Genomic DNA, 26,815 nt, shown 5'->3' with positions numbered 1-26,815 from the left:
TGGGTCAGTGAGCGAGCGCAGCCTGTCCCTTCCCAGTGCGACGGCACCCCAGCCTCCAGCCTGAGCCGGTAGCCGACTGGGCGCAGATCGGAGAGCAGGGCCCTGGCCACCGGCCTGAACCCCACCCTGGCACCAGGCCAGGCTTCACGCAGGGCTGCTGAACAGTTCTTTATTGAAATAGGCAGAGGCGGCGGGGCCAAGGGCATGCGCGGGGCCAGCGGGGTACAGCCCCCTTCCTGTGTCCCTTTGGCCCGGGGGCCACGGGCCAGACCCCAAGGCCCTCCTGTGTTCGACGTGTGTGTGCTGGCATGCATGCACCATGGGTGAGGGTAACGGGGAATTTCTGGATAACTATCTTTCTGTAAGAATAATCTGTGGGTTCAGGAAATGGCTCTAAGGAGGGGATCCCAGCCCAGCTAGCACAGCCCCCGGTGATGGGCAGGGGTGGGGTCACCATCAATGGTGCCCACCGACGTGCTGCAGGAAGCTGGTGGTCCGGGGTGCACCATGCGGGTGAACGTGGCGGGGTGGGAGCCCCTGAGCCAGGGGCCCCCTGACACCCTCCAGGGTCCAGTCTGGCTCACTCAGCCATTCCCCAGGGCAGCTGCTGGGGTCGAAGAGCTCAGGGCCCGGCCTCTGTGGGGGAGAAGAAAGGACCATCAGCCAAGAAGCCCCCCAACCCTGGGAACCACCAGCCTGCCCCTCACGGACTCTCTCCACTCCTGAATGAAACCCTTCTCACTTCCTGAGGGCGATTTTGTTGGACCCACATTGTAACTTTCGGGCCTGAAATAGCATATGTGGAGACCTTAAGGGATTCTGAAGGAACTTCTTTCCGAGGGGGGGTGAGCACCTACTAAGGCCTTGTTCCGAGTGTTGGGCCTTTATCACTTCCTGTAGATGGATTACTACTACGTTCTTAGTTTTCACACAGCCTGAAAGTGCATTAGTATGTGCTGAGCCTTGTCACATCATGAGAGTAGGTTAATGTGTGCCGAACTTTACGTCCTGAGTATGAGTTAGTGTGTGCTGAGCCTCTTAACCTGAAGTTAGTAGCGTGTGCTGAGCCTCATCGCATTGTAAGGGTGGGCTAGGGTGTGCTGAATGTTACATCCTGAACACAGGCCGTATCAAATCCTAATCGTATCTTGAACATGGGTTCGTGTTTGCTGAACCTTATCACATCCTGAGAGTGGACTAGTATGTATTGAGCCCTGAGCCAGCCGCAGGCAATGCAGACGTGCGGGGGGCAGCGGGGGAGGGGGGGCGGGGTGGTGGGCAAGGCCTGGTTCACAGACACCCCCATCTTGGAGCTCGGGGAGGCCCTGATCCCAGAGCCACCTGCACCCCGCCGGCCCACCTGGCTCACTCACGTCAGCATCCATGGTCATATCCTCGATGTCTGGTCCATCCCCATCCCGCTGCAGGATGGCAGGCGGCTCGGCAGAGGCCCCGCGGCGCTCTCCTTCGGCCCAGCCGCTGCCTTGGCACGGCCCATCGTCGTCAGGCGAAGCCTGGCTCAGCCGGATGAGGTTACTGAAGTTAGAGTCCGATTTGGAGCCTGCGGGGGGCTTGCGGGCCTTGTGGCGGCCTGCCAGGCGGCTGCCGTAGAAGGCCAGGATGGGCTCAGGGCCCGAGTCGGGCACCCGGCGGCCAGCGGCGGCTGCCTTCAGTGGGGCCAGCATGTCGGGAACCACATCGGCTCGGGTCTCCCCCCACAGCCCACTCCCCACCTCCTGCAGACTCAGGTCATCCAGCTGGTCGATGGCCCTTTGCATGCCCGGTGCCTTCTCCTCGCAGAAGAAGGGCCCGCTGCCCACCACGCTGCCCAGGCCCACGGCCTCCTCCTCCTCGGCCAGACGGTAGTAGGGAGGCCCGTCTTCCGCAGCGGCCACCACCGGCGCGGGCGTCTTGCCCTCCGCCTGCAGGGAGAGGCGGCGGCCGCGCAGCGAGAGCTGGTAGTAGCGGGTGGTCTCGTGGGCGCTGCGCAGCTGCTGCATGGACACGAAGGGGTGGCGCAGGGCTGCGCTGGGGCTGATGCGTTCGTGCGACTCCCACGTCAGCATGCGCTTGATCAGCTCCACCATGCTCTTGAGGTCAGCACGCTCCGCCAGCGCCTCGCGGTCCGGGAACGTCAGCCGGGCGGCCGCCCCACCGCCATTCACCGTCTCGATCTGGTCCAGCGATTTGAGCATGTACTTGCGGCGCTCCAGGGGGCGCACCTGGTGGGACCCGGGGGGGGGGGGGGGGGGGGGGGAGGGCACGAGGCTGACGTTGAATCCAGGCCTTGGGCCTTGGGTGCTCCCGAAGTGGGGCCCACACATGACCCACCCTCCTCCACCCCCAGCTCCCAGTGTGCCCTGGAGGCTGGTCCAGGGCGCTCATGTTGCTACGAAGTCCACACGCCTGAAGCTAGGCTTCTGGTTCTGCCTGTGATCTGACTCGGAGCTCTCTTGCTGCTGGAGGGCCACACCTACTCCCCAATACCAGACCCCCCCCTCCCCCCCGCCGCCCCGGTCTGACCCAGAGCCCTCCTACTGCTGCAGGAAAGGTACCTGTGTTCTGTGGTCCTCCTGTCATCTAACCCAGAGTCTCACTGAGCCAAGTTTCACTCCCCCCACCCCCCACACCTGTAGTCCTCCCCAGATCCATGGGTCCGGCCCCTACCAGCTGCTAGCAGAGGGGCTGTTCGAAACCTCTGGTCCTCCACCCCCGAGCCCGGTCCTCCAGGGCTCCCAGTGGTCGAACCTCCCTGCCACACTAGCGTGCTGCCCCCGGCCACGAAACTCTGAGGAGCCACCATCCACCTGCAGTGCCACCTTCGGTCTCACCCACGTCTCTCATGCTGTGACCACTCCCGCAGCTGACCCTCGAACTTCCGGTCCTCTCCGAGGTCTAACCTAGATTTCTTTTTTCTTGATGCGATGCGGCAGCCCCCGCCCCCCGCCACCGCTGCCCTCGCCCCGCCTGCGCCCCTACCTTGGTCTCAGCCAGGTAGTCGGCCGAGGACTTGAGCTGCCAGGGGTTGCTGGCATCGGGGTGAGGGTTGCGCTTGAAGAAGTGGTGGGCCTTGCGGGCGGCGTGCAGCAGGTGGGGCTTGGGCAAGCCCTGGGTCTCACAGATGTAGCGCACCTGGTCGTACTCGTTGTTGCCCGGGTAGAGGGGCCAGCCCAGGTGCAGCTCGGCCATGACACAGCCCAGGGACCACACGTCCACCTTCTCACAGAAGGGCAGCCCCAGCAGAATCTCAGGGGCCCGGTAGAAGCGCGACTGGATGTATGGCTCTTTCACGTAGCGCACCTCGCTGAAAATGCTGGCTGAGCCGAAGTCAATCACCTGTGTCGGGGGAGGGAGGCAGGTGGGCAGGGCGAGGGACAGGGACGGCCGATCGAGGCCTCCCCGGTGTCTCTCGCCAGTGTCTTTCTGCATCTGCCATCTGGCCATCGCCGTGTCTGGGAGTCTTTATCTCTCACTTATGTCCCTGTCTTTGCCAGTCTATGTCTCTGGTTTGCATGTTGGTCTCTCCGTCTGTTTCTTTCCACTAGAACCTATGTCTGTGAGGGTTAGGATCCCTCTCTTTGTCCTTCGGTCTACACCTCGTCCATCAGCAAATCTTGTTGGCTCCACCTTCTGAACAGATCCAGAATCTGCCCACTCTGTATCCCAGCCTCATCGTCCCCCACTGCCCCGTCCTGTCCTCCATCGTCTCCCACTGAGGCCAATGTAAGGGCCTCTTCTCTGGTCTCCCTGCTCCTCCTTCGGTGCCCCAATCTCTGCATCAGATGCACCCTGAGAGATCCTATGAAGACCTGACTCAGATCACGTCCTTCCCCTACTCAGACCCCCCCTGTGGCTTTATCACATCCTGTGATGAAAGCCAATGTCCTCAGTGTGGCCCCCAAAGCTTGAGCAATCTGCCCCATCACCTCTCTGCCCTCAGCTCCTCCCCCTTTCCCCCTCGCATGAGCCTCTCACTGTCCCTTAAATAAGCCAGGTGCATTCCCAGCTCGGAGACTTTGCACTGGCTGATCCCTCTGCCTGGAATGCTCTTCCCCCAGATGTCCACACGGTTCCCTCCTCTCAGGTCTCAAATGTTCCCTTCTCAGTGAGACCTCCCCTGCCCATCCTATGAAAAACGGCCTCCCCGACCGTTCCTATCCCCCTTCCCAGCACTCTGCTTTTCTCCAGAGCTCTGAACACCACCTCACACACCACACATTTTACCTTTCACTAGAGTTCATTGTCTCTCTACCCAGCTAGGATGTCAGTCCCATCAGGGCAGGGATTTTGTCTGTTTCACTGCTGCCTCCCTAGAAACTTAGAACAGTACCCAGCACACAGCTAGGGGCTCCGTCAAGAGTGAGTGAATGAATGAATGAATGAATGAATGAATCAGCTTTATGTCCCTGCCATTCTTTCTGCCTCTTGTTTGTAACTCTCGTTCTTTTTTTTTTTTTTTGCCTTTTCATTGTTTGCCTGTTCATCGTGCCTCTCATCTCTCAGCGTCTCTCTCCGTCTCCATCTCTGTGTCACTGCTAGGAAGACCCCTCCCTGAAGCCCCGACCCTCTTCTGTCTTTATCATCAGACACTGTTCACGTCCCTCGCAGGCCCTCGGAACGTGACAGGGGCTCGACGAGCACCTGCTGAACCAGCACTGTGAATGTGGCTGAAAGTCTGTCTCTCTCAGGGCCATGGGCCATTTTCACTCTGAATGTCCAAGACTCTATCTTGGTCCCTGCCTCAGTTTCCCTCTCCGAGTTTCCCTGTTTTTCATTCAGCTACCCCTCACTTTCTAGGTGCAGGAGGTGGTATGATGAAATGGCTCTTAATCCGGACTCTAAATACAGACTGCTGAGGCCTGAATCTCAGAGCTTGAGGGACCCTGGGCACTCAGTGTTCATGGGATCCATCCATCCATCCATCCGTTCCACAAACACGGGAGGGGTGCCAACACTGGCCAGGTGTTGTGGATCTGTCCTGTTTCCTGCTGTGTTCGTGGGAGCCTCTCTTTCCTTGGGTCTCTGTCCTTCCATCTCTTAGGGCAAAATGATCTGCCTTTTCATGTCTCTATATCTCCCCGTGACTCTGACGTTCATTTAGCGTTGTCTCCGCCACAGGACCGTGCTGGCAGATGCCGACAGATCTGACGTGGCTGCCTCCACGGAGCTTCTAGTTCAGACCCATCCCCAGACAGTAGCAAACCCAGAAGTGGACCGAGGGGCCAGGGCTGGGATTGGGGGGCACAGACAGGGGGGCTAGGGCAGAGGGATTGGGGCTGGGATGGGAGGGGACACAGGCAGGCAGAGGGGCCGGGAATGAGATGGAGGGGACCAGGGGCTTGTGGCCTGCAAGGCCCTGTGTGACCAGGCCCCGTCACCTCCCTGAGCCCCTTTCCTTCCTCTTCTCACCCTGCTTCAGCCACCCTGGGCTCTGGGGTGCTTCTCAAACACATAGACTCAGATCACTCCTGCCTCAGGGCCTTTGCACTAGTTTTTCCTTCTACCCAGATGCTTTTCCCCAGATGCCTACATGGCTACCTCCCTCCTTTGGGACTTTTCTCAAATGTCACCTTCCCCGTGAGGCCTCCCTGACCTCCTTGTCGACAGTTTCACTCAGCACCACCAGTCAACACCCCACATCCTCCTCCCTACTTTATCTTTTCTCCTTCTCACTCATATACCATATTTGACTCATTTGTCTTGGCGACTCCATTTCCCCCACCAGAATGTCAGCCCCACAGAGACAGGACTGGGCCTCGAGGAGGTGAACTAGGAACTGGACAAGGACGAGAGGCCTCAGGTCTGAGAGACAGAGGATGTCAGAATCGGGACAGGGAGATGAGGATTTTAGGACTAGGAGGTGGGGACAGGCATCAAGGGCAGGGTAGGGCAGAGAAGACTTCAGCGGCGTGGGGGTGGGGTAGGCGGGACAAGGGAGCCCATGGTGACAGGAGGGCGTCTAGGGCTGGGGGAAGCCAGGAGAAGACCGGAATGAGGGACACCATCACCCCAGGGCCGCCCCACTCACCTTGACCCTAAAGGGGCAGCGGGTCTGGTCCACCAGCATGATGTTCTCGGGCTTGAGATCGGCATGGATAATCGCCAGCTCCTTGAGCCGGGCCAGGGCTCTGAGCACCTGCAGGGTGACCGTGCGGATGTGGCGGGCAGGGAGGGGTGCGAAGTTGTTCTCCTTCTGGAATTCGAAGAGGTTTTGCTCCAGCAGCTCGAAGACCAGGTAGAATTTGAGGGCATCATGGAAGAACTCGAGGAAGCGGATGACGTGGGCCTCCTCTGGGTCCAGGCCTCTCATGCAGCGCAGAAGCTTAAGCTCATTCTTGATGATGCGATTGCGGTAGGCATCGTTCTTGAGGATCTTGATGGCCACCATCTCCCCCGTGCTTCGCCGCCAGCCCTTGGCCACCTCCCCGAAGGTGCCCTTGCCTAGCACCTCAATGATGTCATAGCAGTCGGTCTCGGACTGGATGGTGGCCATGGTGCCCCTGCCACCGGGCACTGCCCTGCTGTCGCCCTCACCCCACAGGCTTTGCCTTCGAAGCCTTCGGCCCCGCCACCGGCTCCGAGGCCCCCCCAGTGGGGGAAAGAGAACCGCACTTGTATCTCCCGCTGCGAGGTTCGCCCCTTCCTCCCTGGCACCCCCCAGCCCCCTGGGCCTCACTGCCAGTCTGCCAGGGGCCACACCCCTCCCCCGAAGCCCTCCTGGCTTGGGACGAGGGGCCCCAGGCGCCCCCGAATGGGTTCCGGCGTTGCTGAGTGGCTCTGGTTCTGTTGTCGGAGACCTGAGCCCCAGGCTGGAATGGGGGGTGGGGTGGCAGGTAGAGCCCCCTCCCCCACCCAGTGGCGGAACCTGGAGGGGCTGGACAGGTGAAGGGTTGACTGAGAAGGAAGTCTGATCCTGGACCTCTAGGCCGGAGGGCAGGGACGTTCCTCAACAGAGGTGAAGGGCTGGGGGGATTTGTGTGTTTGTGTGTGTGTGTGTGTGTGTGTGTGTGTGTCTGTGTTCAGCAAACACCCACCCCTGCCGGTGGCTGCAGTAGGAGAGGTGTGACTGAAGCAGGGCCAGGTGGTAAAAAGTCTTCACTGACAGGCTAAGGAGTTTGGAGTCATTTAGGGTCCTGGGGTACTGGGTACAGGGTACTGGGGAGCCACAGAAGGGCTGTGAGCAAGGCAGGGCAGCATCAGATTGAAGTATCAGAAAGCTACTGTGTGAATAAGAGTGGAGGGGACGAAACTGGAGACCCTGAGCCTGGAGCGGGGCCCAGGTGAGAGAGGGTGGGGTGTTGGGGAGGAGGCTGGTGTATGAGACAGGAGGCCAAGCTGTGGGACTGACGGGTCGGGGGAGGGGGGGGGAAGAGGGAACCATCCAGAACAAGGCCCAGGGCTCAGGGATGGTCCCTCAGATAAGGAGCACTTTAGGGGAGAAGATGCTGGTGTCAGATTAAAAGCTTGGACACCGAAACATATAGACATGTCTTGAGTGTTTTACAAGCCTTAGCTGATCCTAATGACATACGTTTTAATAGCTCCATTTTATGAAAGAGAAAATCAAGACACAAAGAAGTTGAACAAATGCCTACGGTCACCCAGCTGGGTGCCAGATACAGGCTTACCGCCCACCCCCACCTCCCCCCCACCCCCCAGCAGTCTGGTTCTAGAGCCAAGCTCCCAGTGCCTGGGAGACGTCCACGGGTGGTGCACTGCATTCCCATGTGGACCATGGGGAGGGGTGACATGACCTGGGGAGGGTATGAGGGTGAATGAGGGCCTGGGAGGAGTCCTGAGGGCCCAAAGGGCATAAAGAGAGAGAGAGGGAGTGGGGAAGTGACAGGAGAGGGTGTTCAGGGAGGAGGAAGGGACCCTGAGAAGTCCGGAAAAGGGAGACAGAGGAAGCCCTCAGCGTGGCCACAGAGAGGTCACTAAGAACGCTGACAGGACAGCCGTGGTGGGAGGGAAACCCCAAATGCCGGGGCACTAGGCAAAGGGTGCACACCGTGAGTGTAAATTCTTACCGTGTCTGGCCATGTTTGGTGGGAATGAAGAGAAAGCACGACCAGGCAGGGACCTGAGGGAGGCCAGCTTTAAAGGGGAAGGGACTAGGATACATCAAGGGTCTGTGACAACTGGAGGGCACAGCCGATGAGGGAGAGTCTGGAGGCCTCGGTGGGGAGCTTAGATCCTGAGTGGGGAAGGGTCCCCGGGAGCCGAGGCCCAGCCCTGATGGGAGCTGAGGACCCTGGGACCTAGTCCCAAGAGGCAGCCGGGTATCTGGGGTGGAGGCTCTGAACCCATGAGCCGGGAGAGGGGACAGGGAGGGGCCTCCCTGGGTGGGGCCCCGGTGGCCGGGGCAGTCAAACCAGCCCGACAGGAAAGGATCACCAGGATGTGGAGGCACTCTTGTGGATGTGAAGGTGGCCAGCAGAGGGCAGATGGGTAGCAATAGTTGTGCTCTCTTAGGGCGACCCCAGGGAGGTCTGGTGGGAGTGTTTCCCCCAGAACTGGCAGAGTCCCCAGCAGAGGGGTCTTGCTCAGAGGCCCTAGGGAATTGGGAATGGCTAGGGCAGGCCCCTTCCCAACCCGCCCACCGCAAGGCTTCCCTGACTCTCTTCAGACCAGGGGTGGCCTGTGTCTCTCCCGAACACAGACTCTCCGCAGGGCAGGCTCAAGTCCCCTTTCTTCCTCCTTGGGGACCTCTTTCCCTGCACCCTCTCCACCCTCCCCTGTCCCCCGTCCCTCCCCAACCCACCCCTCTACACGCACAGAGGAAACAGAACACAAGCCTACCTCTGGATTATTTTATTCACATGGTTTGGCAAGATACAGGCAGTCCAGCCAGTGAGCCGGGGAAGGAGGCCTCCCCGGCCCTCTCCCGGTCAGTCACCCACCTCCCGGCCCTCTGAGGGTTAGTGCTAGTTATGTCACACACAAAACGAGGACGAGGCAGGGATGGGAAGATGGGAGGCAACTCTCCCTCGGCCCCCGGGGCTTCAGATGACAGCCTGCGCCCCCTCCATCCTGGCAGGGCCTGGAGCCCCTGTCTCCGAAAACCCTACGCTGGGCAGCCGGACCCGGAATCCACCCTCCTCCCGGTCCCCGCTCCCACTCCGGGTCTTGGGGCTTAGGGACACCCGGGGGAAGCGGAACTTGGGTGACTTCTCCCCGCCAGGGGACTTGGGGGCTGCGTCGCCCTCCTGTCCCCGAGAGGCCTTGGAAGGGGTGGCCAGGCCCACGCGGGGCAGGCGGACTCGGACTCTGCCTCGGCGCCCGGGGGCCCCTTCCCCGCCGCCCTCCTCCTCCTCCTCCTCGGGGCTGGGGGAGCCTTCCCCAGTGACTGCCTCGCTCTGGCTGAAGCCCACTCGGGGCAGCCTGAGTTTTGGGCTCTTGGTCTTTTCACCCTCTTCCACGCCCTCCTTGGCCCGAACCAGACCGAACCGGGGCAGCCGCACCTTGAGCTTGTGTCCGGCATCCCCCTCGCCCTCTGCCACCTGGTACTCGGCGTGGCTGCCCACAGCAGGTGGCGAGAGCTCCACGTCGGGCAGCGAGAGGCGGAAGGTGCGCTCGGCCCCTGGGGGCTGGTCTCCAGGCCCCTCTTCCCCAGCTTCGGCCCTGGCCCCCAGTGTGGGCATCTTCAGCCTCAAGCCACCCTCGCCGGTGGCTGCCTCCCCAACCTGCGCCTCCCGGCTCAGCCCCACGTCCAGCTCAAGCTGGGGCACCGTCACAGCAGGCATCTTGAAGACGCCCTCACCTACCAACAGCTCACCACCTGCCACCTGGGCTCCAGGCAGAGACAAGGTCACCTGAGGCACCTGGACCCTGTAGCCTGCTGTGCCCTCTGCTGAAGGGGCTGCACCCTTGACCTGCTGCCCGGGGGTGGCACCCAGGCCGGCCTCCCCGAGGCCGGGCAGCTCCACCTGGGGCAGGGAGATACCCAGGGGCATCCTCAGCCCCCCTTCCTGGCCCTCGGCACCCGCCTGCCTGGTCGTGGATACTTGCAGGCCTGGTAGCCGAACTCCACTGACGGCCGCTGCCCCCTCGGCGCCCCCGTCCTCCTGGGCCCCCAGGGTGACCAGCTCCACTTCGGGGATCTTAAGCTGGCCGGCCAGGGACTCTGGCTTTTCTCCGGGGCTGCCACGCCCGCCCTGGATCTCAGCTTCCTTTCCTCGAGCCAGCCCAAAGGAGGGCATCTTCAGCTTGGACGCCTTCACCTTCCTGTCCCAACCCCAGCCCTTGCCCTCCAACTCAGCCCCCCCTGACACTGCTTCTCCCGCCTCAGTGTCCCGGCCTTTGACCCCAAACTTGGGCAGGGCAAACCTGGGCCCCTTGAGCTTGACATCAGCCCCGGCCACCTCCACCTTGCCCGTGGGCAGATGGGCATCCAGGCTGAGCTGCGGGATGGACAGATCGAGGGCGGGCAGGAGGCCTGCCTCCCCTGCCCCTTTGGCCTCGGCCTCAGTCCCCGCTCGGGCCTTGGGGAGTGAGATGGCAAACTTGGACACCTTCAGCTTGGTGGCTCGCCCAGCCCCCTCAGCCTCCGCCTTGGCCACTTTGGGCCCCGAGAGTCCAAACTTGGGCAAAGAGAACTTGGAGGAGGGCTTGGCTTTCATCTCCATCGCCTCTAGCCGCCCTTCCTCCACTTCCACCGTGGGCAGCTGTGGAGTGACGATTTCAACGGAGGGCATCCGGAAGGCCACTTCCCCGACCCCTGCCGCTGCCCCGGGGCTCTCTGCCCGCTCCACCTTGCCCGCTTCGGCTGCTGGGACCTGCCCCTCCAGGCTGAGGGCCCTCGGCAGGTCTAGCTCCACCGAGGGCAGTGAGAGAGAGGGGACACCCACCCGAGCCTCGGTGCCCGCCTCTGGCTGCAAACAGGGGAGCATTACCAGCTTCCCTGGGGCCTCAGCCCTGGCCTCGTCTGGCTTGCCTCGTGGTGGGGACTCTGCCCTCCCCAGCTTGGGCATGGTCATCTTGGGCATTTTGAAGCCAAATTCCACCGCCTCTGCCTGCTCGGCTTTCAGCCGTACCTCCGGAGCCTTGGGCAGCTTCACCTCGGGTGCCTTCGGAAGATGCACATCTGGGACCTTCGGCACCTGCACTTCCGGCAGCCGCATCTCGGACACCTTTGGCAGCTGCACCTCTGGCAGGTGGACATCAGGCACGGCCATCTCCGGCACCTTGGGGAGTTTTATCTCGGGGAGTTTCACGTCAGGGACTTTCATCTCTGAGACCTTGGGCAGCTGCACCTCCGGGAGTCGCACCTCGGGCACGGCCATCTCGGGCATCTTCGGGAGCTTCACTTCTGGGAGCTTCATCTCCGGGACTTTCGGGAGCTGTACTTCTGGGAGCTGCACCTCGGGCACCGCCATCTCGGGCACCTTCGGGAGTTTCATCTCGGGCACCTTCGGGAGCTTCATCTCTGGGACTTTCGGGAGCTGCACCTCCGGGAGTCGCACCTCCGGCACGGCCATCTCGGACACCTTCGGGAGCTTCATCTCGGGGAGCTTCATCTCGGGGACTTTCGGCAGCTGCACCTCTGGAAGCCGCACCTCGGGCACGGCCATCTCTGGCACCTTCGGGAGCTTTATCTCTGACACTTTGGGGAGCTCCACCTCGGGGAGCTGCACGGCTGGAAGGGCTGCCTCGGGCACCTTCGGGAGCTTGACTTCAGGAGCCTTGGGGAGCTTCACCTCCGGCCCCTTGGGCATCTTGACCTCAGGGGCCGAGACCCCAATGCCAAAGGAGGGCATCTTGATGGTGGGCAGCTTCAGCTTGCTCTCGACAGCAGCTTCAGCGGCAGCGGGCCGGGGCTCCAGGAGAGAAAGCCCAAAGGTGGGCATTCGAAGTCTGGGCCCCTTCACCCTGGCCTCGGGGCTGGCCTTGGCCACCTTGGCCTCAGCAACTTCCTTCGCTCGAGCCCCAAAGCGGGGGAAACTGAGGCGGGGCATCTTCAGGGCCACCTCAGGTGCCTCTGCTCTGGCCTCCACCTCCGCACCCGGCAAGGCCAGGTCCACCCCTACGGTGGGCGCTGCCACGTCCAGGGTGGGCACCGTCACCACCACAGCCCCTTCCCGGGTCTCCAGGCAGGGCAGCGTGGGCAGAGCGGGGAGCGAGGGCAAGGCGGGCAGCTCCACCTGGGGGACCTGGATCCCTAGGGCTGCGGGCTCCACAGCAGGTGGGGCTGGGGCGCCTAGTCCAAGGCTTGGCAGGTGGAGGGCCACCTCTCCCAGCCCCTTGGGGGCTGAGACCTGGGGGACACCCACCTCGGCGCCAGGCAGCCGGGGCCCAACCAGCTCCACCTGGGGGGCTGTGAAACGGGCTCCTGCTGCCACCTCAGCCTCCACTTTGGCTTTCCTTGGGGGAGGAGCGGCGGCGGCCAGCCGGGCCGCCTGGGCCTCTTCCGCCACTTCCCGGACGCGCAGCCGAGGCAGCTGGAGGCGCCGGCGGGCGGGGGCAGCTGGGACAGGACCCTTGACAGCCTCAGCTTTGAGGCCCCGACGTAGACGGGAGAACTTGGGAAAGGAGAATTCGACGTCAACAGGGGCCAGCTCTGCAGGGGCCCCCAGGGCCCCGGGTACCACCATCTTCTTCTTCTTCACAGGGGACAGACTCTGGATGTTCTGGGGAGAGAGGAGAGATGCGGGAGGCGGTGGGACAGTGGGAGGCTCGAGGTAGACGGGGGGGATCCCCATCTGGCATTACACCAGGCTGGGGATGTGTCGGACGAAGCATCTCGTCCCCAAATCACCATCCCCACTTCCTTCCTGTCATTTCACCATTACCGGCCCCCTAAGGCAAAGACTTTCACTTAGCATCTGACAAAGAGTCAACAGGAGTGTGGGAACTGGGACCCAAGACTTCTAGGTCCTCATCCAGGATTCTCCCCAATACCTTCATTCTAGAAATGGGGAAACTGAGGCCCAGAAAGGGAAAGAAACTTGTCCAGGGTCACTCAGCAGTAAGTGAGCAGCACTCAGGTTTGAACCTGGCCTCCCTGGTTTGGAGTCCCTTCGGTTCAGGACCCCCGGCATGCCTAGAGCTGCCTCCTCTCCAAAGTGGGTGAAGGTCTGAGATGGGCGGGTCTCCCTCCCCAGGGAGGAGTTTAGGAGTGGGGAACAGGAGGCAGAAGGTGGGATTAGAGTTGGGTTAGTGACAAGACAGAGGGCAAGGCTGGCCCAGGGTGTGGAAGAGTGGGGCTCACGGCGCAGAGACTGGATCGCTGGGGCAGTCCAGAGCCGGGACCGGGCTAAGCACGCGTACCAGCTTGGCCACCTTGGCCCGTGGGCCCTTGATCTCGTAGCCAGCCACGGTCCCAGGCCGCAGCGCCAGGTCCCCGGTGGGCACAGTGCGCTTCAGGCAGAAGGAGACCTTGTAAGGCTCGGCACATTGCAGCAGGCGTAGTGCGTCCTCGTACTTGAAGTTCTCGAAGAACACTCTGGCGCTGAGCAGCTGGTCCCCTGCAGGTGAAGCGGGAGATGGGCAGGGCGTGGGCTGGGCATCCGCTTGGCTCCATCCAGGCCTGGTCCCACCCACTTCCCTGGAGCTAGCGAGGCCCAGCCCCAAACCTTGGCCCCGCCTATCCTGCCCACCCCCAGCCCAGAATTGAGAAGCAAAGTTCCTCCCAGTTTAAGGTGCAGACACTCAAGCGTGAAGCCCCGCCCCATGGCCTTAGCTCCGCCTCCCCCAGCAAATCCACACCCATTCAAACCACACCCGTTGCTTTCCACTTCCCTCTCCCATTCTCACCTTTTAGACACTCGACTTTGTTCCCTTTACTGAGAGAACAGGATCAGAAAAGAACTTCTAGAAACTCCCACCCCCTTACTCACCCCCCCCCCACCTGCCCCTGTGGTAATTTACTTCACCTGTCCTCACTTCTCCCCCAGGTCAATCTTTCCACCACATTTTCAGGGACATCCTCAAGCAATTCTCCCCTCTCTCCCCACATCATCATTTTGTCCCTCTCTTGTATGTTATTCTCATCAGCATACCATTACTTTTCCCATAAGAAGAGTTGTCTTGACCTCACTCCTGGAGCTCCTGCTCCACACATCTGTTCGCCTTAATGGCAAATGCATTGAGTTATCCAGCTGCATTGTTTCCACATCTCCAGTCACACTTCTGACACCCCCTTCCAGAACCTTGAGCCAGGACTCCTATACCCATTTACCCCTCCACATTTCACCTTGGTATCCAATAGATACCCCTCACTTTACAGATCCAAACTGCAAATGTGGTCTTACCCCAAGCAAGCTCCAGCCCCAGTGTTCCCCATCTGTGGAACTGCCAACTCCATCCTCAGGTCAAGAATCCCTGGACACATCTTTGACCCCTCTCTTTTCATCATACCCCATATCCAGCCCTGAAGGCTCCTCTCCTTCAAAATACATCCATAATCCAAACCTTTCTCTTCAACTCCATTATCACTGTTTTGGTCCTCAGCATCACCATCTTTTACCTGGATAATCAGAGTAGCCTCTTTATTTTATTTTATTTTATTTTATTTTATTTTATTTTATTTTATTTTATTTTAGTAAACCTCTGCACCCAATGTGGAGCTCAAACTCATGACCCTGAGATCAAGAGTCACATGTTCTACCAACTGAGCCAGCAGGTGCCCCGGAGTAGTTTCTTTGTTGGGCTCCCTGTTCCCCACCCTGCTGCCTTCAGCCTACTGCTACCACAGCATGCTATTCAACACAGCCAACTCATGTTCCTCCTCCACTCACAACCCTCCCAGATTAAAAGCCAAAATCCCCACCATGGTCTATATAGCACTCTAAAAACTGCCCTTTCCTTACTTCTCTGGCCTCCTTTCTTACTTTCCTCTCCTCTAACTCTATTCCATCCACACTGGCTTCCTTGCTTTTCCTTCATCAAGTTAGGCACACCCCAACCTTGGGATGTTTGCACTGGCTGTTCTCTCTGCATGGAATGCTCCTCCAGATGGACACAGAGCTCACTCCCTGTCCTCCAGCAGGCCTTTTCTCTCTTCCTGGCTCACCCTATTTAAAAAGACAACTGTCCTGCAGCACCTGGGTGGCACCTGGGTCAGTTGAGCATCCAACTCGTAATTTGGGTTCAGGTCATGATCCCAGGGTCTTGGGATCAAGCCCCGTGTCAGGGTCCACGCTGAGTGCAGAGCCTGCTTAAGATTCTTTCTCTCTCTTTCTCTCTCTCTCTCTCTCTTTCTCTCTCGCTCTCCCTCCCTCTGCCCCTCTCCCCTGCTGGCTCTCTCATGTGCTCTCTCTCTCTAAAAGAGAAAAGAAAAAAAATATAACTGTCCTCCTGGCATCCATAGCACATATTGCCTTCTAACTTACTATGTATTTTACAAACTTTGCTCAAATATGTCTCTCCCTACTAGAAGGTAAGCTCAAGTGCAGAGAGTTTTGTTCACTGCAGTAGCCCAAGCCCCTAGAATAATATCTGGAAATAGCAAGCACTTAGTAAATAGTTGTTGCATGAATATACCACACCAGCCTCATCTATGTCACCTAAAACATCCCTTACTTACTAAGCTCCCCTCCACACCCCTCCAAGTTGTTAACTCCACCTCTTTTCTCCAGTCCCAACAACAAAAATAATAACTAGTGCTTACATGGTGCTATGTGCCACTTAGCGCTGTTTTCAAATACTGACTCATTTAATCCGAGTCATAGCCCTATGAGGTGAGTACTAAAATCATTCCCACTTTCGAGATGAAAAAAACCAAGGCACAGAAATTCACAAGCTACTAAACTGCAGATCTGGGAGTCAAACCGACACAACGAACCTCCAGAGCCCGCTCCGAGCCACTGCAAGGCCTACACACAAAGCCCCGCCCCAAGCCCTTCTCCCCGCCTCCTGGCCGCCAGCCACGCCCCGGACCAAGGGCCCACTCCTAACCCCGCCCCCTCAGGGATGTCCCGCCCCATGCATCCGCCCCGCCCACCTTCCTGCAGGCTGAGGCTCCTGGCCGCGGGGGAATCCTCCCGAAGCTCGCGGACAAAGATTCCCTCCTTGCCGCCACCTGCTACGTTGATGCCGCTGACCCCGGTCTGCGCCTCCGTCTCCACGATGATCTCCACCAACTCCGCCCGCCTCAGCTCCTGCGGAGGACGGCGAGGCATCGCATGGGGCGCTATGACCGGACCTCACCCAGAGCCCGGCATCGCGCTTAAAAACGGCTCTTAAACGCGTCCTCGAGTTACAAGCCCCTAGGCGCGGCTCAGGCCGGCCATGCGGTCCCACCCACTCCGGCATCTTCCCTTTAAGGAAGCGCGAGGGCCGCCTGATCTCTCGGAACCGCTGCAAGGCTCAACGGTTCCGTCCACTTTTTGGCCGGGAGGAGCCCTGTGGCCGCCGTCTAAAGGGGCGGGGTTAGGGGCGGGGTTATGGAGGAGGGGCGGTGTAGGTAGGCCCGAGGGAACCTGAGATGTAAGAGGCGAGCCTGATAGGGCGGGGCTGTGCCCTCGGGGGGCGGGGCCAATTCGGGGCGGGACTAGGGGTTTGGCGCCTAGTCAGACTGCACGCGCGGACAGCCACAGAGGAGGGGCCAAAAATCTGAGAGGGGTGTGGCTAGAGAGTCATACTTGGAAGTAAGGCGGCGACCCATAGTCTAAGGGTGGGATTGAGGTATGGGAAGGGGCTTTAATAAGAGCAGAACAAGGGGTGGTGTGAGAAGGGGATTCTGGGGAAAGGGCTGGACGTCTTAAGTGGTGCAGGACGGAGGAGTGAGGGTGGGACTGGGCTCTTGGAGGCTTGAATGTATGTGAGAGTGTTCCCTTTTGTGGACTCTGTGACCCCAAGACCTGCATAACGCCTTTGGGAGAGGGAATCAAGTGATGGGGGAGGGGGGGTGCGTGGGTAATGAGCAGACGTGGCATTCCTGGTATTCACTGTAAATGGTGCTGCCCTGGCCCCGGCCCAGTGACGCACTCCGGGATTCACTTCCCGGCTTAGAAAAGGCAGTGACTCTCACCTCAGTTCCACAACCATCTTAGAACTCAATCTGCTGTGTGTCTCTAGGCAAGAACTTTGCCCTCTCTGGGCCCATTTCCCTACTGTAGAGTTAGGTAACATGGGTGTACCGGAAGGAGTCTCTGTGAGCTGAGCCCTGAAGCAACAGGGATCTGAGAGATACTCTAATGGGCAAGGGCATCAAGGCTGGTATAGTCGGGTTGAGCATAGGGCTTGGAGAGGGGAAAGCAAGTCTGGGCCCAGCAGTGGTCCCGGGACTAGAGAGCTGGGAGGAACGTGTTGTAACGGCAGCAGGGAATGGCATGCCCATCACCACCACCCTGAGGGCCTGGGCTAAGCATTCTATGCCCACCGTCTCATTTCAGCCTCCCACAGCTTGGACAGACTCAAAGGAGGACACCAAGTAAAGAGAAGCAAAGTGATTCGCCTAATGCCGCACGGCAAGTTAAGCGGCTGGGCCTGAACCCCAGGTCTGTGACCTCAGAGCCCATAGGCTGGCCTGGAGGCAGTGGCCCTGCCCTTAACTCCCTGCCGGCCACCCCTCAGCTTCAGCTTGGCTCCTGTAGAAGTGGACCCGCTCTGTGCCTAGCATCCCCTGGAAGCAGTTGGCACCAGTCCTCTATCTCCTTAACAGTGACCACAGCTAACATTCAGGTAGGCTTCCTGGATGCCAGGCCCTGTGCCCATGGCTCGAGAGTGAGCCCTCAACACCCTTAGAGGTGGGGACCATTGTCCCATTTCACCAATGGGGAAGCAGGGCTTGAATGGTCAGGTCACCTGTTTAGAGCTAAACTGGTAAGGTTGGGACTTAAGCCCATGGGCTCAAAGCTCATGCATTTAACAACCCCTCTACCATCCTGCCTACTTGTCTTTAGCCCGTTATTACTATAACTCCATTATCTCCAGATGAATGAGCTCCTCTGACTCTTAGTCGGTCCCAGGCACTGTGCTAAGTGCTTTACATATGTTAATTTTTTCCCCTCACAGAGACCTATAAAATAGGCACTGTTGCTATTTCTATTTCACAGATGGGGAGACTGAGGCACAGAGAAATCAGGAAGTGTCCGTCTTCCAGCTGCCTTAGCCTGTGCAGCCCCACCACCAGGCCCCCTAAGTCCCCCTTGGAACTCACCTCAGCACTCCGGCTCCTGGCCTCCATGGCGCTGCTGGGAGTCACCTGGGCCCCAGGCTCCTGCTTCCTCTCTCCCTTCTGCTGCAGGACCAGCTTCAGCTCTGCATGGAGCAGCTGCCTCTGAGCCTGTGGGGGGCAGGGGTGGAGGCTTGAGGCCGGGAAGGGATGAGAGAAGGAGGCTGGGCATGGAGGGAGAGGTCAAGATTGGTATCAGAAGGGGAGCAGGGCCCCCCACCCCTGCCCTCTCACCGCTGCCTGAGCACAGGCACCCCCTCCTAACAGGAGCCCAGCCTGGGGTACTGCGCAGTCGTCTGCGGGGCTCGCGCCCTTCCTCTGGGGTCTTGCTGCCTGCCAGGAAGAGACCAGGGCATGAGGCTCCAAGCAGGCCAGGGAGGGACAGGGAGGGGCATGTGGCACCGGCCAATGCTCACCTCAGGATCACCTCCAGCTCCTTGGGCCTCCTGGGTCCGGGGCTCTAAGAAGAAGAAGGTGAGCATTACCATCAGCTGACCCCACCAATTGCTTCCTACATGTCTGCCCCTTCCTGCGTGCTGTCAATATTCTATCCCCATAGCGCAGGCAGGGAGACCGAGGCTTAGAAGACCTTTTTACAGCAAACAGTAAAGCCAGAGCTGACTCCTAGGACTGTCCGACAGCAGAGCCACTCCACCAAACACCGGGGCGGAGCGAGGGAGCCACATTCCGTATAAACCCATCCTAACCACTCCCACGTACTCCCTGTGGGCAAATCACCTCATCTCTCTGTGCCTCAGCTTCCTCGTCTAGAAAACGGGGGAGAAGGAGAGCACCTACTTTGTCAAATACGTTAGCAAATCTAAAATTCCAGGTACATGGAGGGGCTTCAGAAGCACTTACTATCATTGTGACTAAGAACTTCCCGTGGTCCCGATCTTGTGTCAGATGTCCCACAGGGGTCATTGCACATAAACCTCAGAACACTCTTGTGAGGTCAAGACAATCGTTGAGCCCATTAACGGAAAAGACACCTGAGGCTGGGAGAAGGGAAGCCATGCACGGATGGTCACAAATGGCTAAGCCAGGACTTGAACTTATCTGAGAGTTCCAGACTCTTATACGGATGATAATAACCAATGGGTGTTGGAGTGGTTACTCTTCATCAGCCCTGTGCTTCTCACTACAGAAAACCCTAGCCTCTCAGAGAGGCCAAGGACCTTGCATAAGGTCACACAGCACAGTGAGAAGGCGGCAGAACTGGGATTCCCATGCAGATTCCCCAACAGACCTTTCTGGGGAGTGGATACTGTCTCTCTACCCCTCCTCATGCCAACGCTGGCCTTGTCCTCCCAGCCCCCACCTGGCATGCCAACCCGCCAACCCCCACTCTACAGGGAAAGGTCAGGCCTCACGCGGCACATTCCCTCAAACAATGGCCCATCTGCTGGGCCCAGTCACATTCCGCCCCTGCCCACCCACCCCCAGCCGCACAATGGCTCTTCATAGCCCACCACTGGCCAAGATAGAGGACACAGGGACCCCTCAATGCTCCAGCTGTACCCACTCCACTGGCAGGCACCCCACAGTAGCAGAGGGCCCCTCTCTGGTGCTCCTAGGAGTCCTGGTCTCCATGGCCTTCCCCAGGCTCCCCTCTGAGCCCTCAGCTCCCACATCTGTGGCATTTCCTCTGAACTGGACCCAGGGCTGGCACCCATAAGTCTCAAAATCACCCTGAATGCGGTGGCTGTTTTAGAGTTGGAAACTGAGGCTCAGCGTGGGGAAGTGACCTGTCTGGGGTCACACAGCCAAGACCCTGCCCTTGACCCCCAACTCTGTAACTGAACTCGTATTGGTGGCTCTGAGCACTGGAGGAGCCCAAGCAGCAAAACAACTGGGGGGAGGGCATGGGGATTGAGGGTGCCCCGAAACGGGCATTTTTAGAAGGACCTCTCTGGTGCCGACTCTGGGCTGGGCAGGCACTTTACAGATGTGGCCTCAGTACCCCCATTTTACTTACGAGAAAGTTAGGGTTCAGATATCACAGTGACAGGATACGACGGTAACAGACAACTTGGGTCTGCAAGACTGAGTCCCTGACACAACGTAGCATCCTGAGCTGGAGGTGGGAGAGCCTGCTACGTGTAGGAGGTGGTAGAGATGGAGGGGAGGCTCTCCTGGACCGCAAGCTCCCGGTTTCAGGCCAGGGCAGCGAGGGTCACACCCAGAGGCTGGCACAGGAAGCTTAGCTGGGGCGGGAGCAAGAGAGAGTGCCCTCCTTCCTCATCCCTGCCTGGGACAGCCGCCCAACCCAGGTTATATTTAGCCTAACTGTGCCCTTCCTGAGCCACATACCCAGGTCCTGGCATGGGGTGGGGGTGGCTTCGGAAGGAAACCCCGTCCACCCCGGGCACTCTCTGTTCCCAGCCCTACCCGTCCCATTAGGCAGGGGAGGGGAGGGGGAGGTTCCTGGGGGTCCCTGACTGTGTTAGGGGAAGATCTATTGGGGTTCCCCCGGTGAATCAAGTCCAGGCAGGGCCGCCCAGGTGCCAAGAGCCATTCTTGAGTGGTTCCTTTGGCACTCCCCTGGTACATTCCTGAGCTTCTAGAATTCTCGGAGTCCCCATTTCTTGAGCACTTACTATGTGCAAAGACCCTTCCCTACCTTGGCTCATTAAATCCTCACAATACCTCCCGGAGGAAGGTGCCACTTAGAATCCAATTTATGATGCCGCCAATGCCCTTCAGAGGGGCTGGGGTGAGTGCCTGTCATTTGGGCCCTGGGCCCTTCAGCTGAGCTGGGCCTGCTGAGGAAACCCCTAGATTTGCCCCTCTGTACCCTCTTCTCCCCATGGCTGGTGCCAACCCCATTTAGGAGCTCTGCCTACCCAGAGCTTCAGCTTCCCTAACTGCCAGTGATCTGGTGCCCTCAGCAGTGGGAGTGAGGAGTTGACCGGACTCATCCTGGCCCCTAGACCATCTGTGAGGCAGAGGGGGAGGCGTGCTGGCAGGGGCCTCCCAGCTCCCTCAGTTAGTCCCCGCTCTCACATTTCTCAGGTTTGAATACTTGGGCAAAGTATTTCACCTCCCAGGGCCTCAGTTTCCTCATCTGTGAGATGGAGCCACTAAGAGTGGCTTTGAGGATTCACAAAATAACAGCAGGTGCTTAGAATATTCCTGGTATAGAGTAAGTGCTCAGGCAATATACACTAGTCTTTGACAGCAGTTGGAGGGTAGGCTGTGCATCTCAAGTGTCTCGTATCCAGGTTTTGCTAACCAGTGGCCCCACTTTCTCTCTTAGCCAAGGGGAACTCTGGGTGAGGGACAAAACCCAGCTCAGGCACCTGCCTCCTACCAACGGGATCAGTGCTGCCTCCCCAGCACCCTATTCCAAGCACCAAAAAGCCTGCTCCACCCCAGGCATCCTGCCCAGCTCTTGGTAAGCAGCAATTCATTTACTCTCCATCAGCCCATTTCACAGATGGAAAAGCAGAGGTACAAAGGGTGCAGCATCTTGCCCAAGACTGCATAGCCAGAAAGAGGGGAACATTGAGATTCGAACCCAGGGTCTGGCTCCAAAGTCTGTGCCTTTAACTCCTACACCACACTGCCTCCTGAGCCCAGGTACCCTCCCAGTATCTGCCAGCACCTGCCAGCACCTCCCAGGACCCTGGGTCTCATTCCCTTGGCTTCTCAGCCTGGCCAAGCATCGGGTTAGACAGGCTGATCTCTTACCCCTAAGCCTCCAGACACCTCGAGAGCTCCCAGTCCGTCTGCTCAGCCTCAGCCCCAGGCTGGGGGGGAAAAGGAATGGGGAGGGGGAGGAGGGAGAGACCCCAGCCATTGGCTGCTGAGGCATGACATCACCAGGGAGTGGGTGGTGGGGAAACAAACATCCCTGCCCCCCCCCCCCCCCCAGCTACATCCACAGGCAAGGGGGTGGGGAGCCATAAGACGGCTCAGACAGGCTGTGCGCCCTGGACTGGGCTGAGACCTTCACCAGGAGCCTTGTTCCAGGGACTTGGACGTTGCTCCCGCCACTCGGAGGCTGATCACCCGACAGGCATTATTTCCTGGTTCCAGACCCAGGCATGGCCCCACTGGTTCCAGGGGCCCCTAAAATAAACTCCTTCTACTCCTTCTCCCGGTCAGTTTGGGTTCAGATCCCAGTCTAGTCACCTCCTGGCTGTGCCACGGCATCTTTCTGGGCCCCCTTTTCCTTGTCTCTAAAACAGGGGTGATAAAAAGCGCCCACCTCATGGGGTTGTTGTGAAGATGAGATGCGTTAAAAGAGGCTAAAAACTTGAAAAAGTGCCTGGCACAGAGTGAGTGCTCCTTATAAGAATTTTGCATTATTAGTCACACAAATTAGGGGGCCGGCTAGACTTGTTGGGGGAGGGGCTTTTGGCCTGGGCACAGGGGAACCCCACTTCTCTGTTTAATGGAGTTTCTGTGCTGGGGGGACACCCATCATGTGCTAAAGAATGTGCTGGGCACCCAGAGCTCTGCTCCCAGAATCCAGGGTACACGGGGAACACATTAGGCCCAGAGACCCTGCAACTCTCTTCTGTCCCCTTCATAAAACAGTCAAGGAGGCTCAGAGAGGGTAAGTGAAACCCAAAGTCACCCATAGCAAGTAATTGGTAGCCCCAGGATTTGAACCCCGACCTGCCCAACTCCCAAACCAAGGCCCCCAGGCCTCACCCTGATCCCTCAGCCCCCGGCCCCAGCCTGCCCTGACTCACCAGACCCCGGGGGGCGGCACAGAGAGCACAAGTACCCCCACATGCCCCTTGCACCCACCCGGCCGCTGGCTCCGATGCTCCGGGCTCTCTGAGCCCAGGCCTGGGGCCAGGGCTGGGATGAAACTGGGGATTACCCCCAAAATGCATGTCAGCAGCTTCTGTCCCATTGTCTGGCCAGGCACGGCCACCAGGCCTTCCCCTCAGTTGTCAACCTTGCCCCTCACACCAGCCCCCTGGCCCCTCTGTGGACCTGTACCCCTCCCCGCCACACCGAGAGCTTGGGGCCTACTTCCCTGAGGGCATGGGGACCCGGCACAAGTTGGCAGGATCCCAGAATTCTAGGGGCCTCCCCCCTTCTCTCCAAAATGCCCCCTGCCCACTCTCAGCCGCCAGGGAAGGCAGGAATGTGCTGAGCTCTGGGAAATGCCATCCAGGCCTGGCAGCCACCAAGGGTTGGGGTGTGGCCAGAACCCTGCCAGAACCCTTCTCCTGGGAAGGGAGGAAGGAATGGGGCTGCTGATGGTCCTGAGGAGCCCCTCACCCCAGTGCATTCTCTCTCTCTCTCTCTCTCTCTCTCTCTCTCACTGATTCATTCAACCATCCACCTGTTCATTTATTCATTCAACAAACATTCACAAGCCCTTGCCAGCAGCCTCTTTGCTGGGCATTGGAGATACCGACAGACTTACATTTACCATGTACCATGGGGTGGGGGTGGGGGGCAGGCTCAGGAAAGGATTCCTGGAAGGCGTGACCTCTGAAGTCAAACTGGATGGTGGAGAAGCAGGGAGTCAGGTAAAAGTGCAGGAAGGGGCTTCCAGGGAGAGGGGACAAATGCAGGCAAAGTGTACCAGAGGGGAGAAAGGGAGCAGTCTTTATCCAATGTCAGCAGTTAGTGAGTCCAGCCCTACGCTGGATGGTGCCGGGGACACAGTGTGACCGAGATAGCCCGGGCTTGCTTTCACAAAGTTCACAGTCCAACAGGGACACAGACCCAGCATGGCCCAGGGTTGGGGTGAGAGAGTCACAGGGAAAAAGGTCAGGGCCTTGACGGGGGAGCCCAGGAAAGGTCCCTTGCTCCAGCTTAGCAAGGGAGGTCAGGTAAGGCTTCCTGGAGGAGGGGACATGTGAACTGAGACTTGGATGACCTACAGGAGCTAGGCAAGAGAAGAGGGAGGGGAAGTTTTATGGGCAGAGGGAACAGCCTGTGGGGAGGATCTGAATCCAGAGAGAGGTCAGCACATGTGAAATTTCTAGGAGGTGACAACTATGTCCTTCCTTGTTCATGGCTGTGTCCCCGGGCCAAACATGCCCCTTATGTTTCCTCCTCATGTATACATTCATTCAGCAGCTGTTCACAGATACCTCTTCGGTATCCAACCCTGGGCTCAGTGGTGCTTAGGACACAGCAGTGACCCTGATTTTGCCCTCACAAGACTCCCAGTGTGTGTGTGTGTGGGGGGGGGGGGTGGGTATGAGGGCCGACATTAAAGAAGTGATCAGTGACATGAGTGTATACTTACATACTGAGCTAAGCACTATGAGGGACAGATCTAGGTCTATAAGAGGGGCCTGGCACTCTGGTACTACCAGAAAGGGCAGGGAGAGCTTCCTGGAGGAAGTGACATTTGAACTGGCACCTGAAGGATATGTAGGAGTGAGTTCGTGGAGGGGCACCTGGGGGGCTCAGTTGGTTGAGTGTCCGACTTCAGCTCAGGTCATGACCTTGCAGTTTGTGAGTTTGAGCCCCGTGTCAGGCTCTGTGCTGACAGCCCAGAGCCTGGATGGAGCCTGCTAAGGATTCTGTGTCTCCCTCTCTCTCTGCCCCTCCCCCATTCTTTCTCTCTCTCTCTCTCTCTCTCTCTCTCTCTCTCAAAACTAAATAAAATTAAAAAAAAAAAAGTTCACGGAAGGCTGCTGGGTACGTGGTGGGTCAGTGAGAGTGGGTTCCAAGTAGGGGGACAGCCTGTGCAAGGGGCCCCTTGGAGAAATCAGGGAATGTAAAAGAGGCAGGGGAAGCTGAGGAAGCTTCCTTTTCTAGTTTGCCGTGTTTTGTCATGAACAGTGTGTCTGTGTGTCTTTGTACCTCTCTGTTCCTCTCTTTGTCTCTATCCTCATTCCTCGTCTCTGTCCCTCTCTCTGTCTCTCTCTGTGTCTCTCAATTTTCCTCACCCCAGGGGGTGTGGCCACGGGAAATTGAGTTTAGGGGGTGGCACCAGTGTCCCGGTTCCGGCCAAGGCCACCTCAGTAAACACAGGATATCCTGTGCGGCTGGGGAAAGAGGTGGAAGCTTGTCCTCAGGGACCACCCTCTCCGATCCACTCCGAGCCAAGTGGTAGCTGGGTGCCCAGCAACACAGCCAATATCTCTCCCTCACTCACATCACCTCTGCCTGCTCCTGCCTCCCACCCTCCCTATTAAGCCCAGTCCCACGGGCCTCAAGACCCAGATGCCTTCTCCAGGGTGTCCCCCCACCAGCCCCTCTCACCCACTGTGTCCCTCTCTGGCCTCAGCGTCAACCCCAGACCTGCTTGTCCCCCCAGTCACCATCCCAAGGCAGCCCCAACTGTCCCCGTGGGTCTCCTGGTTAGAGCCCTGGGCCTTGTGTGAGGCCCCTGCCCCATCGAGGCTCATCAATCCCGGAGCCTGTCCTCTTGGTTTTCAAACCCCTCTCCCCTTCCTCCCAACCATCCTGCCACGGATGTGATGTCCCTTCCCAGCTTCCCCTCGGGGTTCCCGGCCTTTAGTCTCCCCTCTGTACCACTGCGTCCACATGGCAGCCAGAGGGATTCCTTCACTTCGTGATTCCCTAGTACCTTAGCAGTAAAGTCCCTCACCCAGTGTCCCTTGCGCCCTGGCCCCCTGCAGACCCCTCCAGCCCCATCACTTACCTTACTGCTTCTCCCTCTTTCCAGCCAAACCCAGAACTTCCAGATCCTAGAAAAAGTTTTAGGGTCCCTCAGGGGCTAGCCGTTGCTTATACTGTTCCCTCTGCCTACAACACTCACCCACCCCATCCACCTCGGGACAACAGCCCTTGGAGGTAGGCTGTTCCAGTTTACAGATGAGCACAGAGACGTGAAGTCCCTTGCTTAGGGTCACAGAGCCACAGGATGGCAAAGCAGAGAGGTTCAAATGCAGGCGATCTGGCTTTTCAGCACAACCTCTGCTCAAGGGCTTATTGCATCAATAATCATCGACTTAAGCATAATTAGATTTCTGGGGGCGCCTAGGTGGTTCAGTTGGTTGAGCATCAGACTTCGGCTTGGGTCATGATCTCATGGTTCGTGAGTTCGAGCCCCGCGTCGGGCTCTGTGCTGACAGTTTGGAGCCTGGAGCCTGCTTCAGATTCTGTGTCTCCCTCTCTCTCTGCCCCTCCCCCGCTCATGCTCTGTCTCTCACTCTCAAAAATGAATAAATGTTAAAAAAAAAAAAAGCATAGATTTCTGCACTGGGACCACAGGTGCTCAGTAAATGTTCCTTAAGTGCGTGAATGGGACGGGGAGGTGGGGGAGATGAGCCCTGGTAGGGGCAGAGTTCAGATCTCAGAGGAGCAGAGGACAGACACGGTCAGATTTAGCCAGGCATGCAGTAGGCCAGCATACATCTTTTCTGAATAAGAGAAGGGATGAAGGGAGGGGAGTGAAGGACAGCAAGGACAACTGTCCCAGGTGTTGAGGAGAGAGGTGTGTGTGTGATGGGGGGTCCTGAGAATGCCCCTGGAGGGGAGCTAGCCTGGCTGGGGAGTGTCCTGGCAGGAACACAGAGGCTCTGTGAAAAGGAGTAACAGCGCCAGGGCTGGTGGCTCAGCTCGGAATGGTGTGGGCCCTGGAATCTGCTGGCTGAGGTAGGGTGGCCTCTTGAGGTTGAGCCTGAGGGCGGTGGGGCACACTAGAGCCTGGGAGCCTGCGCAATCATCTGGGGGTCAGACATGGGGAGAGTAGGGGGTGGGGGGAATAGGTCCTCAGGCGCGAGCTGCTCATAGACCCGAGGGCAC

General features: G+C 58.8%; 2 protein-coding genes and 1 long non-coding RNA gene across 9 annotated transcripts; 1 reads left to right on the top strand and 2 right to left on the bottom strand.

The window, feature by feature from the left end:
* Positions 1-155: 155 nt before the first annotated feature.
* Positions 156-6,728, bottom strand: HIPK4 (homeodomain interacting protein kinase 4). The gene is made up of 4 exons (XM_003997797.6): positions 6,029-6,728; positions 2,980-3,336; positions 1,374-2,222; positions 156-636 (listed from the first exon to the last, which is right to left on the bottom strand). The coding sequence occupies exons 1-4, from the start codon at positions 6,491-6,493 to the stop codon at positions 457-459; spliced, it is 1,851 nt and encodes a 616-aa protein (XP_003997846.1). The 5' UTR covers positions 6,494-6,728; the 3' UTR covers positions 156-456.
* Positions 6,729-6,807: 79 nt separating this feature from the next.
* On the top strand, positions 6,808-22,224 carry LOC102901002. Its single transcript, XR_442033.4, has 4 exons — positions 6,808-6,955; positions 17,334-17,622; positions 21,375-21,512; positions 22,091-22,224. It is a non-coding gene; the product is annotated as an uncharacterized LOC102901002 (long non-coding RNA).
* On the bottom strand, positions 8,797-23,078 carry PRX (periaxin). 7 transcript variants are annotated; one of them, XM_019819517.3, is made up of 7 exons: positions 22,819-23,078; positions 18,532-18,575; positions 18,350-18,448; positions 18,101-18,226; positions 15,941-16,097; positions 13,267-13,463; positions 8,797-12,626 (listed from the first exon to the last, which is right to left on the bottom strand). In XM_019819517.3, the coding sequence occupies exons 1-7, from the start codon at positions 22,859-22,861 to the stop codon at positions 9,003-9,005; spliced, it is 4,290 nt and encodes a 1,429-aa protein (XP_019675076.2). In that variant the 5' UTR covers positions 22,862-23,078; the 3' UTR covers positions 8,797-9,002. The 7 variants fall into 7 exon arrangements, with proteins under 7 accessions (XP_019675076.2, XP_003997845.3, XP_011288189.2 ...); XM_003997796.5 differs by lacking the exon at positions 22,819-23,078 and adding an exon at positions 21,809-21,860; XM_011289887.4 differs by lacking the exon at positions 22,819-23,078 and adding an exon at positions 18,977-19,451.
* Positions 23,079-26,815: the final 3,737 nt, after the last annotated feature.

The sequence above is a fragment of the Felis catus genome, chromosome E2, assembly GCF_018350175.1.
Source record: "Felis catus isolate Fca126 chromosome E2, F.catus_Fca126_mat1.0, whole genome shotgun sequence".
In the NCBI taxonomy this organism is placed as follows: Eukaryota; Metazoa; Chordata; class Mammalia; order Carnivora; family Felidae; genus Felis; species Felis catus.
Note: the sequence above shows the minus strand (reverse complement) of the source record. Positions and strands in the feature narration are given on the sequence as shown.

What these genes read in the sequence shown, in the direction of transcription:
- HIPK4 (XM_003997797.6), bottom strand. Translation starts at nt 6,493, where the DNA reads ATGGCCACCATCCAGTCCGAGACCGACTGCTATGACATCATTGAGGTG. An exon ending in GCTGCCCCTTTAGGGTCAAG is followed by an intron (nt 3,337 to 6,028) that starts GTGAGTGGGGCG and finishes CCCCCGACACAG; the next exon opens with GTGATTGACTTCGGCTCAGC. An exon ending in ACTACCTGGCTGAGACCAAG is followed by an intron (nt 2,223 to 2,979) that starts GTAGGGGCGCAG and finishes GGGTCCCACCAG; the next exon opens with GTGCGCCCCCTGGAGCGCCG.
- PRX (XM_011289887.4), bottom strand. Translation starts at nt 19,046, where the DNA reads ATGTGCAATGACCCCTGTGGGACATCTGACACAAGATCGGGACCACGG. An exon ending in GTGCCTGTGCTCAGGCAGCG is followed by an intron (nt 18,227 to 18,349) that starts GTGAGAGGGCAG and finishes TGCCCCCCACAG; the next exon opens with GCTCAGAGGCAGCTGCTCCA. An exon ending in CCAGGAGCCGGAGTGCTGAG is followed by an intron (nt 16,098 to 18,100) that starts GTGAGTTCCAAG and finishes CGTCCTCCGCAG; the next exon opens with GAGCTGAGGCGGGCGGAGTT.